Source organism: Periplaneta americana, chromosome 6 (genome assembly GCF_040183065.1).
Source record: "Periplaneta americana isolate PAMFEO1 chromosome 6, P.americana_PAMFEO1_priV1, whole genome shotgun sequence".
NCBI lineage: Eukaryota > Metazoa > Arthropoda > Insecta > Blattodea > Blattidae > Periplaneta > Periplaneta americana.
This window is the reverse complement of record NC_091122.1, coordinates 161832790-161852148: the sequence shown is the minus strand read 5'-3', so window position 1 is coordinate 161852148 and position 19359 is coordinate 161832790. Positions and strand designations below refer to the sequence as shown.

At 33.0% G+C, this 19359-nt stretch overlaps 1 protein-coding gene across 1 annotated transcript in view; it reads right to left on the bottom strand.

The window, feature by feature from the left end:
- LOC138702003 (uncharacterized) overlaps window positions 1-19359 on the bottom strand; it is a 65660-nt gene that overhangs the window by 28348 nt on the left and 17953 nt on the right. The window contains exon 4 of the mRNA XM_069829470.1: window positions 2802-2988. Coding sequence (XP_069685571.1) covers window positions 2802-2988 — 187 coding nt within the window. The remainder of the gene's footprint in view (window positions 1-2801; window positions 2989-19359) is intronic.

Here is a 19359-nt window from a genome sequence, read left to right as displayed (position 1 = left end):
GTCATATCGTGTTGAATTACATAGGCTGGTAAGATACAGATGATATGAAACAATGTTAATTTATTAGAGGCAACTGCTTGTTTCATAAACACAATATGATGATTGACTTGAATTACATGTAGTCAATTAAACATATACCACGCATTAAAAAACACAACCAAATTCAAAAGCAAACTCAAGGTATTATTATCTACTCATTTCTAACTGAAAGAAAATGTTATGACAATCATATCTTGTTATAGGTGTTCCAGTCTTTATTAGTTGACTATTAATATTTGAGGAGAAAAATTCGCTCCGGCGCTGGGGATCGAAGGAGAGGAGTTCGGTCCAGTGCTGTGGATTAAATTCTGCGTAGCTCAGTGGTCTGAGCACTTGGTATGTAGAACCAAGGACCTGGGTTCGATCCCCGGCGCCGGATCGAATTTTTCTCCTCAAATATTAATTGTCAATAATACAGGTGTTATTCTGTAGGACAAATTAATTAATAAAATCTTAATATTTATTAGTTGAGTTGTTATTAAACTTGCCATCAAATCTGAGATTTGCTTCTTCAAACTCAGTGAAAAAAGAAGGATCTCTGAGCGTGACAAAATCCTTTGCATGGCTCTTTTTGGAAAGGAAGTAAAGTTGTAAAGTCTGTGTCAGAGGTTCGTAATTAGTGATGTGAGAAGGAACATTTTCTGCTATATTTTTTCCTGAAAATGTTCCACTTAATCCAATAATTGTTTTCTTCATTCTCTTGCTTATAGCATCGAGAATTGTATGTGTGATAAATAAATATGCATTGTGGTAACTAATTAACAATGTTCATGAATTTAAATTAAAATATAATGAATAATTAAAACAGTTTTATGAACACATTTTTTTTCATCAAGGCTTCTACAATTACTGATGAAACGGTAACCCCGAAACATGTCTAATTTTATTAAAGAATCCTTGATGAAATAATTGTGTTCATATAACTGTTTTAATTATTTATTGTATTTTAATTGTATTTTTAAGCTGCATACGTATTGATCGTCATTAGCCACCAGGTTATCAATCATAAGTCATGTCATCTAACCTTCAATGGCTGTCTCAAAAGACTCCAAAACAAACGCTACTGTTACATTTACTTTATCATAACATTAATAATACTGACTAAGAAACACATGCTGATGAGTATCATATTTTGAGAACTTCATTGATCTAATCTAGACAATCAAGAGCTGATGTATGGCTAACATTCACAAATAATTTGTTATTATTGGCTGAGGAAATCATTAACATGGTGTGTGGTTCGTGATTCCCCAGCTTCCAGTGATCCAAACTTTCAGGGAATTGATCAGAGGAACTAAAAACTTTAATGAAAACAGTTTAAACACTTCCGACAGTGGCGGTTCCTCTGGGGAGGGAAGGGAGGAACGTCCTCCTTACATTTTTCTTCTTTTGAAAGTAAATACCAAATAAAATATGTGCCTTGAAATTCAAGGAAGATTCGATAATTTTTAAGTTTACAGCTGTAAGAAAACCTCGGTTGATCGAGTTTTAAACGATGCGCGCTCATGTGCTGCTAGAAAACTGTGAGAAAAATGCGAGATTGTTTGTGTGGAGGAAAGTCAATCCATTCCTCCTTTACTGGAGAAAGCACACATAGACAACAGCGCACTAGCGGCCAGAGAAAGAAGCAGAGTTCTAAAGCGAGTAAATGAACGGAGAGGGAGGAGATCCTCCTCTGAATCAGCGCATGGGGAGGAGATAGAAACCGACTGGTCGTGCAGCAAGCTCGCTACCGCTGCCATCTAATGATCTGGCATTCAACCAGGCTATAACACATCTAGGAGGAGGCAGAATAAAAACAGTTTTAACGCAACGCTATGAAAGACACCATATAATTTTTTTTTTAAATTATAAATCAAAAATATTATTCATGGCACAGCCAAGTTGTCAGTTTTGTACAAATATATTTGAAATTGAAAGTACTCCAAACTACATTATTTTTAGCACAAAAAATTAATTGGCCACCGGCAACTTTGAACAATAATGGTAGTATGACTTTACAAGAACTGATATTCTTCAAAAGCATGTGATACTGAACTTTTAAAGTGTACATGTGGCAACACAGACCACGTGGGTTGGTGCAGTGTTCTCGCTTTCCTCAGATTATTTCCCATTCCCATTTCCGCAGTTCCGATTACATGTTAGTAGCTATAGTCTCTTCCAACATGTGTGATGCTGTAGTGTGCTCAAAAAATGCTGCGAGGTGAATTTCCTTGTAATTGTTAATTTGTGCAATTATTCAACAATGAATGGAAGTGAAAACATTATATATTTTGGAAAATTTAGGAAACTCAGTTTACAAGAAGAGATTATTGCTATACAGAAGGGAAGACCAACCCAAACACTACCTGGTCTTACATGTATGCATGTTGGCTAATTTGTAGCATGTTTCATTCAAGAAGGTGTCATTTCGTCCTGTTACCTTCTTTCCTCCTCTTAAGAAATACACAGGAGCAGCCACTGACTTCCGATATCTATATCAGAATGTGAAAGGTAGTTTAGTGCTATGGCTGTAATTATGGCGAAGAAAAGGAACTATCCTGTGATTTCAAGAGCAAGCAGTTTAATTTTCGTAAGTTGTGTTGGTCTCCCTCTTCAAGCAGTTTTCCTTTGAAAACAATTGAAACAAGCATAGTATCTATCACATAAATAACAAGTTTCGACATGCGGAAATTTCAACATAATTAAAACGACCTTCAGGGTGATTCACAGTTAGAGCAAGTTCTGATAACACAGTAAGTTGTCGTATGCTACTACTTTACCTTTGACGGAATCAGGCGACGAGTGGATTCCTACTGGTTCTGTTTCCTTGTTTGGGAATATTACGGTAAATCCTCCATCATCAGGAGTTGAAGCCATCGAATCTGAATCAGAACCAGCTAGTTCCAATGGATTGGTTGGCAGGCCTTGCAGGGGGGAACCAAATGCCTGATTCATAAGTAGCTGAATCTGTAACAAACACGTTAACCGATACATTTATTTTTCTTGCTTAAACTATTTTCAGCTCAAATGGCTGGTAACATATAACACAGAGCCTAACTTATAAGATGGAGGATGTATTTGTAGTTCTAGCTGATACGCAGCGATAATATTGTAATGGGAATTGGGTGATCATAATTGCATCAACCAAAAGTGGGACAACTGTCATTACCCTCTCCCCATAAAAAAGCAAAGTTTAGAGGTTTATTTTAGAACACACGAACAATAAGGAATTAACAAATAATTTTACTATGAAACAGTATTATGATAGAAAAAATGTACAATAAAACATTTCATAATAAAAAAAACTACTATATAATAATGCAATGAGCAAAGAATTGGGGCAAACACTGGCTATGTCAGTATGTCATGTAAAGGAAAAGTCATATTGCATTCATTAAGTCCGGTTCATTAATTAAATAACACACCTTCATCTCGAACAGCAGAAATAACTAAAATTCTCTCTCAATTAATATCACTCAATAAAAGAATTGTATTCCAATGGATACCATCCCATTGTGGAATCCTAAGAAACGAGAATGCGGATGCTTTAGCAAAGAAGGGCAGCACTGCTACTTACAGACCTGTTACTAAATCTACGTATTACTCTGTGAAAAGATTTATTAAATCTACATACTTAGACTTCAACAAACAAAATTTGATAACACAATCTCAAGGGAAAAAATGGAACTCTCTGCATCATAATCCACAGTTAATTCCCGATTTATCACGAAAATCGTCTGTAGCTGCATTTAGTTTGGCAACAGGCCATGATTGTTTGGCCAAACACCTGCAGAGAATTGGAATATATCAGTTTCCTAACTGCCCATTGTGCAACTCAAACCAAGAAATGGATTCGGAACACCTCAAAATCAGTGCTTCAGTGGCTGACATGATAATATCTTTGAAAAATATTGGAGTGCAAGAGGTCAAATGACTTTGTTGTCAAACGCCTGGCATTAGAAAACAACAACATTAATTAAATAACAATAAAAGGCACTGCATTTAAACTAACTTCCTCAGGCTGAAACAAGTGAACAAAACAGAATTTATTAATGCTCCGGGTATTGAACCTTTTCTCTCATCTGTCCACTGTGAAGACATAAAACTAAAAACTCTCTCCGTCTTGATATTGTGTACTAGGAGTGAGAAGAAATATTGTGCAATGTTTAGAGATTCACTGAATTTCTCATCAGTATAACAAGAATTTGATGGGTGGGGAGGTAGTAGTAACATCATTTTTTATTAACCATTAGCTCATCCCAGTCTTCCCTGTCAGTTTCAATTTTATTTTGTATAAATGACTTGATATGAAATTAACTTCACTAAAGAGATGTCATCTACAACAATATCTTTAACTTTCAATCATATAAAACAGTTTTCAGCTATTGACCAATTTGGTAGTTCTTTTATAAACATCTATGAAAATGTGAAAAAGTTAGTCTATCCTACCAAGAAGTTAAATATTCAGATGCAGCGTTATAAAAATAAAATGCAGGTATAACTATATGAAAACTTTTCGCTGAGTGGCTGTCACAACTACTTAACAGATGTACTTACTTACTGGCTTTTAAGGAACCCGGAGGTTCATTGCCGCCCTCATATAAGCCCGCCATTGGTCCCTATCCTGAGCAAGATTAATCCAGTCTCTATCATCATATCCCACCTCTCTCAAATCCATTTTAATATTATCTTCCCATCTACGTCTCGGCCTCCCCAAAGGTCTTTTTCCCTTCGGCCTCCCAACTAACACTCTATATGCATTTTTGGATTCGCCCATACGTGCTACAAACCCTGCCCATCTCAAACGTCTGGATTTAATGTTCCTAATTATGTCAGGTGAAGAATACAATGCGTGCAGTTCTGTGTTGTGTAAATTTCTCCATTCTCCTGTAACTTCAACCCTTTTAGCCCCAAATATTTTCCTAAGCACCTTATTCTCAAACACTCTTAACCTATGTTTCTCTCTCAAAGTGAGAGTCCAAGTTTCACAGCCATAAAGAGTAATCGGTAATATAACTGTTTTATAAATTCTAACTTTCAGATTTTTTGACAGCAGACTAGATGACAAAAGCTTCTCAACCGAATAATAACAGGCATTTTCCATATTTATTCTGCATTTAATTTCCTCCTGAGTGTCATTTATATTTGTTACTGTTGCTCCAAGATATTTGAATTTTTCCACCTCTTCAAAGGATAAATCTCCAACTTTTATAGTTCCATTTGGTACAATATTCTGATCAAGAGACATAATCATATACTTAGTCTTTTCGGGATTTACTTCCAACCCTATCCCTTTACTTGCTTCAAGTAGAATTTTCCCTAATCGTTTGTGGATTTTCTCCTAACATATTCACGTCATCCGCATAGACAAGAAGCTGACGTAACCCGTTCAATTCCAAACCCTATTCTAGAGCGAAGTTAAAAAGTAAAGGTGATAGTGCATCTCCCTGTTTTAGCCCACAGTGAATTGGAAAAGCATCAGATAGAAACTGGCCTATACGGACTCTGCTGTAAGTTTCACTAAGACACATTTTAATTAATCGAACTAGTTTCTTGGGAATACCAAATTCAGTAAGAATATTATATAAAACTTCTCTCTTAACTGAGTCATACGCCTTTTTGAAATCTATTATTATTATTATTATTATTATTATTATTATTATTAATTATTTTTTCTTCTATCCAGTTTTCATTATTGGTCACATCTAACCTCAAACATCTTGCTTTTTTGGGTGTGACCCAGTTACATTGTATTTATACAATAATTTGTAATATGTAGGCTATTTGACTATGAGATTAGTAATCAGTTTCGAATTTTGAAGAATATTCACATACGAGTATTACAATAGTATTGTAAAATCCTTGTTATTGTATGTAATTTTTGCTTGCAATAAAAAATCTTAAAAAAAATTAGCCCAACACAAGCAGATGGGGAGGTCTTGCTGGCAAAGTGATGCCCCCAAATCTTGAAATCATTCAACAAGGAAACATAGTTCTGAGAATAGTCAAGTTTTCTCTTGTGGTATAAGTCATTGCACTATCTTGTTGCAAGAGAGAATTTATTTATTCCAAGTCTGTGCAGTTCTTCTAAGAGTCGTTCTCAGAATATTCAGCACTAGAAATTGTTTCACTGCTGAGCGGGTCAAATTTCTTGCCACGGCAATTCATACTCGTTCAATGTTCTTCGACACACACGAAAAGATGAATTTAACGCCATGAATACGAAAATTGCTAACCCATTTTAAAACTGTAACCTGTATGGGTATTCTTCTGTGTTTTAGAACTCGAAACTCAGCTATGAAATTTCTTTATTTGCACAATGCTCACAGTTTAAAAAAAAAGTTTCCACAGAGGAAGTGTGTTGATTTATTGAAATATATGCCACAGTTCATCATGGCTTGTCAGTATATCTTTTCATTAATAATCTTCCTCATATGTAATCGTGAAAACTTTGTAACTAATTCAACATTTCATAGCATAAATACACGTCAAAAAAATGACTTTCATACTCCATCGGCAAGTCTATCGTGCTATCAAAAAGGAGTGCGTTATATGGCAGTAAAAATTTTTAATAGCCTCCCTATCGATATAAAAAATGAAACTCAAAACATAAAATTATTTAGGGCCAAATTAAAGAAGTACCTAATTTCTCACGCCTTCTGTTCTGTAGGTGAATTCATGACATTCAATAACACTTCATGAAATTGATACTAAAACTTTGTGTTGTACTAGTAGACAATATTGTAAATCTCGTCTGTATATATTTCATCTAGACTGTGACTATAAATTAAGATTTTATAATAGTATTAAGTTTTTTGACTTGTTCCATATTCTAGCTGTAAGCATGTATGAATACCATGTAATGTTAATAAATACAATACAATACAACTGCATGAAACAGAAAATGAATTCGTGACAATATATTAAATTTGTCAATTGTTGCATTCACATTCCACATTCTACGAAAATCCACACGTACCAGGGTTGCCAGATTTTAGATCTACCAAGGAGGGACATTCTTTTCCTATTATAATTTAGGATACCGTACTTACGTTTTGTCTTTTAGAAAGAATGATATTAATATGGGCAGAGTTGACATTTTCATGACTACAAAAAAAAAATCCCTCTATATACAGTAGAAGAAACTAATTATGAATCTCAAAATTGAAATTTTAATAACAGGAACATATTGTAGATACATGTTTCCAAGTATAAAACAATATTTATCTAACTAAGTTACATCACGTTTCTCTGGCATCTTTCTGAAGGGCTTGTGGCAATAATATGTTATGCCAAATTATTAACTTAATGACAGGCTACTTCTGTCTCAGAGATTTCCCCAGCTGTTTTTTTATCAATTGTAAAGCACAAATTTAAAAAAATATGGCACCAGATGTGACAAAATATTTAAATTTCAATATTTATTAATTGATAACAATGACATAAAATTTATTGACATCTGAAATTCGTATTCATTTTGTGCCTTAGCATATTACTGCTCCAAATCAATAATTTAACATACCATACAGTAGCCCTATACATTTTCAGACTTCCTACATATTTATTACTGGACTTTGCATTTCAACAAGCTTTTTTCCATTCTCTTTGCCATGCATTTGTGATGAACGTCTCTTTTTAAATGTTTAAAAATACCATATTCACCACCGAATTAGCTGTTACAAAACTTATACTTGCCAAAATATTCGTTTTTTTTTTTTCCAATATGAAAACCTACATTGTTAAGAAAATTAATTTAAATTTGTTGTAATTATTTAGTAACTTAGAGCATATTGTGATAATTCAGACTGTCAATCTTATAATATAATATAATACAATATAATATTGTTTTATTTATTCAGTCATATGACAAATCAAATTTACAAAAACTAATGACACTTATTCATATATGTAGTCATTATGTTTTATACAATGAAAATTACGAATGTTTTCGCCCTTCGGGCATCATCAGGCTCTTTGTATAATATCTCATATCTAGTCTCTGTAGTAAAATACAATGGTAATTTGATGAAATGAACTGTTTAAAAATTAACTTATGATATGTCTAAAATAGTGTACAGATATAATACATAAAATTGTGAAAATGTGAACATATTAGTAATGTTCATTTAAACTTCATAATACTGATGTATATGTGTCGATCTTGCTTTCAAAGGTTCGACTTGAACGGTGAACATTACTAATATGTTCACATTTTCACAATTTTATGTATCATGTAATGCAGTTACAGTTCTTAATTTTACGCATATTAAGTTTTTGTACATTTGATTTGTCATATGACTGAATAAACAAAACAATATTATATTGCATTATATTATATTGTAATTCGGCCTATTTAGACCTAGGTCAAAATAGTTACTAGGTAATGATAAAATTATACAAGTGACGTTAATTTTCTAAAGGAGTGACTTTTTGCATCCCGTCTCAAATTGAAGCACGACTCGGGACTTTTATATGAAAATCAGGACATGTCCCGCCTAATAGGGATGTCTGGCAACCCTGACCCGTACCCGTAGCCAACCCTGTATCTCTTATTACTGAAATACACATAATATAGACTAGTTTCAACAGTCATTTTAGACCACTCATTGTTGTGTGTCACAATGTTTCTGTATTTAGAATTCAATGGAAAGTAAGAAATTAAATTCATACATTCATTAGCATTTTGACTATCAATTTATTAAATTTGGAATATAATTTAAAACATACATCTATATATGTAAGAAGGAATAACATTGGACTTCATATTATTACGACTTATCCTTTTCAATTCTCTAACATTCCATGCTCCTATTAATAAACCAAATGAAACTTACTAGATTCAGCTCGTCTGCATCTTCACATGATGAGAAAGTTTTAAATCTTTTACAAGCAGTTTTTAAAGCACTGGCGACTAATGCACTAGAATCCTGCAACCACTATTCCATGCAGTAATGAGGACAGAAATAGCTAAAACTTTCAACAGCCCCACACAGGCTGGTAGCAAACTATAATCAATAAAGTTTGAACTGTTGCCAAGAACAGTCATGCTTGGTTACCAGAGAAGTCGTGTCCTTTCAGAGGAACAGGAAAAGTTGTGTAGGAAATTTAGTGACCTTTCATAACAGACTGACTTCTACAAAAATACAGTAAGGTTTACAAACAAGACAAAGGAAAACATAAAGATTGTAGTGTTATTTGTTTCAAGTTAAAGTTTACCATTGGTCATCATTCCTATTCGGATTTCATATCAAGTGAACATGATTTTCGTAACAGATAAAAGAGCTTGTTTTCCATGTCATTTATATGACTGTGTAATACTTGCACAAACAAATGACTATGGCAATATTGCACTGGGAAATAATATTATGAAAATGGAATATAAAAATGTTCATTGTCACAATTTTATTACGCAAAGATTAAAGCATTTAATATTACACTATTTCAAAAGTGCTTCTTTAACATAAAAAGAGACTTTGGGCTATGTACTAAATTTGCACCCTTTTGTGAAATAAGAAATTTAAATTTTATTTTATGATTTACAAACGTAGCTGATTTTGGATTTGTTTTTGTTTTAGTTGGTTACTCAACGACACTACAAACTACTAGGTCGATGGAATTGGTGATAGCGAGATGAGGCCGAGGATTCGACAAAGATTACCTGACATTCGCCTTACGGTTGGAGAAAACCTCGGAAAAAACTCAACCAGTTAAACAGCCCAAGCAAGAATCGAACCCGCACTTGAGCGCAACTCTGGATCGGCAGGCAAGCGCTTTAGCTGACCGAGCTATGTCGATGGCTGATTTGGTTTTAATACCAATTCTAAAACAAGTAGGTATTCATTGTTACAGAAATTGGCCTATACAGAAAAGAGAATGACATGAGAAGAAAACTCTCTTTTAAATTCCAATTCAGTTTAAAGAATTTAGATTCACAAGACAAAAGTATTAATTACGATATAAATACGGTAATAAATAATTAATACTCTACCATCTTGAAGCTTTCTTTAGAGCAAAAGCATACTCCAGTATGACTATAGAAAAACCTTAGGAAGACCAGTGTTAAGTTACGGTAATATAGCATGGGCAATAAGGAAAGAGAAGGAAGCAGTTTAACAGCTTGTGAAAGAAGGTTCCTGAGACGAACAGCAGGATATACAGAGATGGATCATAAAAAGAATGAGGATGTATTACAAGAAAGATCCTAAATATATTAAAACCCGGAAATACCAAACCAACTGGTACAATCACCTACGGAGAATATCCTCATACAGAGTTCTGAAGGTCAAGTTCCAATAACGTCCAGCTGGAAGATCATGAGGTCGTACAAGGAAAAAGTGGAAAGAAAATTCTGTGTTGCGATCGTAACAGACCAAAAGGTTTAATACCTGGAAGGATAATAATGATGATGTGTAATAGTACCAATTAAACGTTTTTACAGCTGAATAGTTGTTTGTGAATAATTCGTTAGATTTTTAAATTATTATTTGTTATTAATTCATCATCATCATCATCATCATCATCATCACGAACTAGACTTGAATAGATATGTGTCTATCTCATCTAGCAGTCCATTCATTGGTCATTTCAGAGTCTCCAGCAAGTAGGATTATAATTTTTCATTTGTAGAGGGATCCTTTTATTGTAGTTTTGAATTGAAGGGTTCAGAACCACAGTGGGCCAAACGCCATTTACTAAAACCGTAGAAAACAAGGGTTAAAATGAAATAATTCAATGGAAACATATAGCAAGTAATATAAAGTATACACATTCACATTAAATGATATGTCAATCTCCAGTAAACTATGGTATTCACTTAACTTTAACCCTTGCTTTCTCCGTTTTTAATAAATGGCGCTTGGTCCACTATGGCTCTGAACCCTTCAATTTATTCTTCAGACGATTCTTTTAAAAATCTTCATTTTTCTTATGATTAAAAATGAATATATTTTAAAAGAATTAAACGTTATTAATTAATTTGAAAATTATTTGTGATGAGAACTGAACACAGATTCTAGGAGTAAATTTGCAACTTCGTCTACAGAACGGTATCTTTTTTATTATAGAAAAATACAATTTTTTTTTTATTTTCCTCTATTTTCTGTAATGGCTAGGGCATTATGATTAATTTTCCGAAGTATTTAATATAAATATAATATCTAAATGCTAATGTTTTTGTCTGAAAAAGTTCTTAGATGCATAATTATAAAAAAATAATAACTCCTCTACTCTACTTCCATAACAGCTAGATTTGTGTTAATTTTATTAATTAGTAACTTATAATAGATCTATACAATATGGAACCAAAATTTCTCAAATGGAACAGTTGAAGAAAGATATAAAACAACGCAGAAACGTTTCGCCACTTCTATTTAGTATTTATATGACTAAATAAATTGAGCATGGCGATAAGGATTTCATGGAGGAATTCATTCGAAACTTAGATCACGTGATCTTTGCTTATGGCCATAACATAAATCTTTCGGTTGGGGAAAATTTATCGAAACACTTCTTTCTTTTAATTTCAAACAACACCCACTGTTTTTATTATTTTTTGTTGATACTATTATATTCATGTGGATCATTCGCAGTTGGATTAACGTAAGAGATATTGAATAAGAACAAAACTCTTGCAATAGTATAATTGCTATACACAGCATCATAAAAATTATTTTTCGTATATGAAAGACACTGCAATCCCGTATTTTCGTGAAAATCTTGAAATCGAATTTTTGTAGCACACCAATAATACTTTCTCTTTATACTTCATACAATAAGAAAGTACAGAAGTATGAAAGTAAGACGTCACTATGAAGCATTGGACTTACTTATGTGAAGTCATCCAGTTATCAAGATGATGATGAGTTTATTATCTGAAAGATCTCTACCTAACTTTTCACTGTCACTACGATTCCTTTACACACTACTACTTATGCATAAGTTACTCATTGCAAACGAGCACACTCTGAACTGGTCGAAATCTCTGCTCTTAAGTCGATACAGATGTGATATTGAACAGTGATGTCTTTCTAGAGGTGAAACACTTACATCTGCTTTTCTTGGAAAACTTCAAGATAAAGCTTTGATTTTATATAACTTCCTGGATGTCGAAATAGTTTCTATTATATAGGCAATGTATATTATATATGAAATATATGTATATATACGTATAAAATAATAATAATGATGATACTAATACTACTACTACTACTACTACTACTACTACTACTACTAATAATAATAATAATAATTTATTTATATTTAATATGCTGTTCAACAGCCAGTGGCCAATTACAGTTCAGCACAAATATAACAAAAACATAAAACAAAAATAATTATTAAACATAAATACAATTACAATTAATTACAATAATGACAATGAATGGATATGGATGACTTTAAAATACATAACTAAGAATACTATGATACAATGATAATTGAGTATAATGCCTAAAAGAATACATAAATGATAACTAAGAATACTATGATACAATGATAATTGAGTATAATGCCTAAAAGAATACATAAATGATAAATCGTTGCCAAGAGCAAACTAAGTCTATACATTGAAGGGATCGAATTCGCAGCCATGCATGTTGGCATTTTTAATGCATCTGGAGACTGGTGAAAGGAATTTCGAATTTCTAATATAGAGAAGTTTGTGGGCTCTCATATCTTTCGTTGGAATACGTAAGGTAATATTGTTTAAGAAAGAGTCACAGGATATATCACCTTTGAGGACTTTACAAAAGAACAGATAATCTAGCTCATGGCGTCTAGCATATAGATTTTGACAATTAAAATATTCACATTTTCTCTCATAACTGTACCCGGAATTAATGGGCAGAAATCTGAGTGAACATAAAAATATAAATTTTCTTTGTATATTTTCTAATTTAGCCGAGTCCGTAGTTGTAATCGAGTTCCAAACTACAGATGCATATTCGAGTTTCGATCGCACCAATATATAGTAAAGCATTAAAAGAGAATCTGGCGTGGAAAAAGAATAAGTTATTGACGGTATTATTCCTAACATTCTGATTGCGTGATTGTAAATGTAATCAACGTGGCTATGAAAATACAGTTTACTGTCCAAGAATATTCCCAAATCTTTTACGCAATCCGTTCTGTTAATTAGAACATTATTTAGATAATAATTAAATTTCAGTGAAAAAGTTTTTCTAGGAAAGGTTATTACATAATAATAATAATAATAATAATAATAATAATAATAATAATAATGTTGGGTTATTTAACAGCTATATGAACTACTAGGTTATTTAGTGTCTGTGAAACTGGTGATAAAGAGATGGTATTTGGCGGCTTGAGACCGAGGATCTGCCATAGATTATAAAAATTATTTGACATTCGTCTTACGGTTCGGGAAAACCTCGGAAAACTCCCAACCACGTGATCACTCAAGCGGAAATCGAGCACAGCTCTGAATAAGAAGACAAACACACCTACTGCCTGACTTACGCTTATGGCCTGTGTTATATAGAGTGTTAACTGATATGTTGGAAACCTTTGGTGAATGCATAAAGGACTTAAAAACAATCAAAAAAGACCAAGTAAATATACAATCAATTTCGTTTTTTTTTTTTTTTTTCAAATTACAGGTGTTACTTTTTATTTCATGTGGTTTACTTCTAATATCACCGGGTCAGATTTATTAAATCAGTAGGCCTTACAAAATAATCGAATCATTAATGACACTGGCAATTGAAAAAACAAAGGATAGTGAAAGTTCCGAGATTTGTATTTGTATTTTTTCTATTGCTGCTAGAACGATTTTAAGTCAGCAAGTAAGATAGTCAATGATGCGGTGCTTAGAAGCCTGTATTAGTACTCATGGTGGTCATTGGAAAACTAATTTTATCTGTAGATTACATTAGATGTAGATTTATGCATGGACTTTGTAAACAAAAATGTAAATAAAATTGTAATAAGCAAATATGTGTCAACTAAAAAGTACCTGTAATTAAAAACAAAATGAAATTGACTATATATTTACATGAACTTGTTTTGCTTTCTTTTATGTCTTCTATCCATTCTCCATAGACTTTCCACATATCAATTAACATTCTGAATAATATTTTGGCCTAATTTTTATAACTTAGTATAAATATACCTTTATAACTCTGAGAATAAAAATAATTATAAGACTTCAAATTTGAAATTAAGTTAGGCCTATAACATGTTCCAGACAACGCACAAATCTAACATTAAACCTAATAACAAGAAAGTATTAAAAGACAATAGGATAACAAGACTAACGAAAATTGGAATCGCAGTAATGGAAAATAAAAGTACGCCTATTCGAAGAAAACTTTCTCACGGTCACTTTATCTCAGAGCATCACTTGTATGTTTTATCATATTTACTTTTATATATTACATGAAATAAATTATTTTTATAAGTGTACAATAAAAAATAGTGCCAGTCTAAAGCCAAAGAAATCGATATGTGTATGTGTGCATTATTATGCAAAACATACACTCATGCGCGTGTTTATTTAACTTTCTCATAATTCCAAATATAAAGAGGGAGCAGTATATGATTATAAAACAAATCGATTTCGACATTACGTTAATAGAGGTTTTCAGAATACATGATATATTATAGAATATAGAAAAAAATTGTTTTAGCATGATATGTACATCCGTCTGTGTACCGGTACCTTACTTTTTTCTGAATTACTGAACAAATGTTGTTCTTATAGGGTACAATAATAATAATAATTTAGCCTATGTATTTATGCTGGCGGAGTTAAGGCCATAAAGCCTACCGGGTCACAAAGTATACAAGCAGTGAAATTTAACAAAAAGCTAAAGAATAGAATACTAACATATTACAAAAAAATAATAGCATAACAAAATCGACACTAAAAAATATGAAAATAATACCATAATAGAAAAAAGAAAGTAAAGTACAGATCTAAAGATTGAAATATAATAAAAGCAACTCAGTACAAATAGTTAACGTAAGGAAGAATAGGTACATCAATTTAGCCAAGAAATATGCAAAAGATGCACGATAAAGTATCACTTTTACTACAAAAAACATAAAAATAACACAAAACTGAGATTTTCACAATAGGTATCTGTTCCTGCTATTTTCTTTTTGAATGCTTTTCTTGCGTATCTTAAAGCTTTTCTTTTCATTAATAATCTTCCTCGTATGTAATCGTGAAAACTTTGTAACTAATTCAACAGTTCATAGCATAAATACACGTCAAAAAATGACTTTCATATTCCATCGGCAAGTCTATCGTGCTATCAAAAAGGAGTGCATTATATGGCAGTAAAAATTTTTAATAGCCTTCCTATCGATATAAAAAATGAAACTCAAAACATAAGATTATTTAGGGCCAAATTAAAGAAGTACCTAATTTCTCACGCCTTCTATTCTGTAGGTGAATTCATGACATTCAATAACACTTCATGAAATTGATACTAAAACTTTGTGTTGTACTAGTAGACTATATTGTAAATCTCATCTGTATATATATCATCTAGACTGTGACCATTCGTTATGCTGTGACTATAAATTAAGACTTTATAATAGTATTAAGTTTTTTGACTTGTTCCATATTCTAGCTGTAAAGCAATGTATGAATACCATGGAATGTTAATAAATACAATACAATACAATACAATACAATACAAAGTAACAAATGAAATACTCGTATACCGGAACGCCATAATTGTGTCTCCAAAAATTATCCACGGAATTATACCTTAACTTTTACGTCTTAAAAAGATAACACGAATTACTTTGGGGGGAAGGGAGGAAACGTTCTCTAATTCTTGGGCCATGTATGTAGAATATCCTGGGGATAGCAAAGATAATGAAGATATTCAAGGTGTCATCTTTGTAGAATACTTCCTTGTGTGCTATAATACTTGGTACAGCATGCAGTAGTGCGTTATAACAGAAAGAATACTCTTTTACGATTTCCTATTCCATGACAGGAAAAGGTAAACAGTAGTAAACATTTCCTTCCAGTGTTTGTTACTTGCCAAGTAATGCTCAGTATGTCATTATAAAAAAAAAAAACTATTGTCGTTCCCTGTTTCTACATTCCCACTGATTTAATAGCCAATTTCCATAAATAGCAAAGCAATCACCATAATATACGAATAACTAGTATAGGTCTATGTGAATTTGTATAAATTACCGGTACTCGTATTATATATATCTACGTGAAAAATGAAATTACCTATACAGCCAACGCTTCAGGATTACAAAAATTTCTTTTATATACAATGGGGAAAACTGAAGTCCATTATATTACTTGGATGCATAGCAGGCCTATTCATTTATTTAGACACGTCTTTTTAACGATGCATTGCAATAAATGTTTTATTACAAACAAATTTATCATCATCGAGAACGCAGCTGTACAGAAATGCTTATTATTATTATTATTATTATTATTATTATTATTATTATTATTATTACTATTATTATTATTATTACTATTACTATTATTATTATTACTATTATTATTATTATTATTATTATTATTATTATTTTAGTAGGTTATTTTACGACGCTTTATCAACATCTTTGGTTATTTAGCGTCTGTATGAGATGGTGATAATGCCGGTGAAATGAGTCCGGGGTCCAGCACCGAAAGTTACCCATCAATTATTATTATTATTATTATTATTATTATTATTATTAAAACACAAATTACATGTGTGACAAAGTTTCGTGTAATGTAAGTTAACTGAATCTAGAAAATGTCTTCTCTAAAGCAGTGTTTATTATTTAGAAATTTAACTATTATATCAATAGCGGAAGTGTGTGCGAAAAGGCCTAACAGAGATCGAGAGATTGATAGAATGCTAACGATAACTTTTCATTACAACAGAGTTTACTATTCTTCACTTTCATACCTTCTACTCAACTGATTAACTGTTTGTTGTTGTTTAGTCAACTAACCAAAGACAAGCGATATCAACAAGACACCACTTATGAGGCAACCAGGCCAGGAGATAATGGGGTAGAGTAGCCAGTTCCTTTCCCCTTCCATTGCATACATTGCCCACTAGTCAGACTTCAGATGCATACAAACAATTGTTCTTCGTCTGACACATATCGTCGAGTGAGATATACTACATACCTGATAACAAGATTAACTGTTTATGTTTCTGTATTATATAGGCTTATATTTATATAATTTTTTACCTTTTTCACACCTCAATGCTAAAATAAAAAGTACCGGTACACATTTTTTTCATTAGTTCCAATCACCTTTGATTTCTATAAACTTGTATGTTTATATGTACTGTATATCCTGAGGAAATGTGCATCATAAAGAAATAAACACAATAATGGTCGTTAAAATACATCAATACTGGAGACAGAGTTATACAGCTGGGCACATAGTTATAAATATAATAAATGATTGTTTCATATATGAGCTTAACTTTGGAAAAGCCAAAGTGATAACAGTCGATAAAAAATCATTACTACAATCTGATATAATTATACACCTACTCATTATGAAGTACACTACATTTATTTACATGCATAAATGAGTTCAATATCTCCCACGATGTATTATGAAAACATGCATAGATGTGCACACAAGGATACTCTAGCTCTAGCACATATGGTACTGGAAAAACAACCTCATGATAAAAAACCTGTCCAAGCCATTTGCTAAGTAAGGCAACACTTTTTACACACCTTTCTTTCCAGGGTGCAAAATAGAGAATGACATCAGCAGCCTACATATAGCCACAATACAGAGGCATCTGTTTAGGTGCTCACACAACAGTTTATGTATTAAAACCTCAGTACTTAATATATTAGCTGCAGTCTGATTTATGTCTGCAATTACGAAGCAGTGAAACGAAGTTCTCAAGGCCACATATCTCACGGTCAACACCATTTACAAAAACTTAAACGAGAAGATTATATCCAATGTTCTATTCTTTACGTAAGCCACAGATTGAAAGTTTAACCACGACTAAGAAAGAAGAATCGATGAGAAAAGAGAGCGTGTAAGAGAAATGAGTAAAACATAGTTTCTATAATTCTGCTGTTAAAACTGTCACAGTGACTGAACGTAACTTTCTCCACAAGACAAATGATGGAAACAGAAATAAGTTACGTGATGATGTAGGACTGTGGGAGCAATATCTGTAGTAGCATCGGTCGTAACAACAGAATTGTTCCATCAATGGTGGTAATAGTAGTAGTTTTTTAGTTGATTATTTCACGACGCTGTATCAACTACTGGTGATAGCGAGATGGTATTTGGCGAGCCGAGGTCAAGAATTCGTCATAGGTTACCTGACATTCGCTTTACGGATGGGGAAAATCTCGGAAAAATCTAACCAAGTAATCGGCCCAAGCGAACCCGCGCCCGAGCGCAACTTGAAACGGCAGGCAAGTACCTTAAGGTACGGTCACACGTCGCTACTTTTGCAGCGATGCACTACAAAAAACTGCGCAACTCTTGTACTGCGACGTGTGAACAATGGTGCAACCCGAAAAGTAGCGGCTGCCGAACCTGCTGCTCGCTACTTTTCCATGCTGCGCGCAACTTAAAAGTAGCAACGTGTGAACAGGGTTCTCAGGGTTGCAGCCGCAGAATTTTTGATATCGGTTTTGTTGAAACTTTTGCTGCGGTTGCAACCAGTGTTACCACCCAAATGTGTCAATGATACTTTTATTGTTTGGATATATTTTAATGTTAAATGTGATGAAAATAAATTATTTGTAACAGTTATTAAATACACAACACAGTCTGAGCATAATTGGAGACGATATAATTCATTTTTTAAATTTTCCGTAGCGTAGTTCCAAACAGGAGGGTTGCCAACATTGATTACGGGAATATACTGTTGGTTATCATTTAAGTATATAGACGTTTTTAAAAGCTTTATAGTAAAAATAATGTCAATTTCTGAATACTAGATACGACAGAAAAGCAAATAATAGATAAGGAAGCTTTCGCATGAGTTTCTTAATAATGCGAACATAACCACAAAATGTATATTGAGAAGTCAACACGGAGATGGAAACCTGGAGCATGACTGCGGCTGCAAAAGTAGCGCCTTGCGTGTGAACAGACTCGCAACCTCCAGTTGCAACTTTTGCTGCACTCGGGTTGCGCAGCACGAAAAGTAGCGTGCAGCGCGCTACTTTTGGCTTACGTGTGAACACGACACGCAACTTTTGCAGCTGCAGTATAAAAGTAGCGCTGCAAAAGTAGCGACGTGTGACCGTATCTTTAGCCAACTGAGCTACGCAGTAGTAGTAGTAAAAGGTAAAGTCAACCCCATGACAGGTCAAATCGGCCCAGAAGGTGGCGAGAGGTTA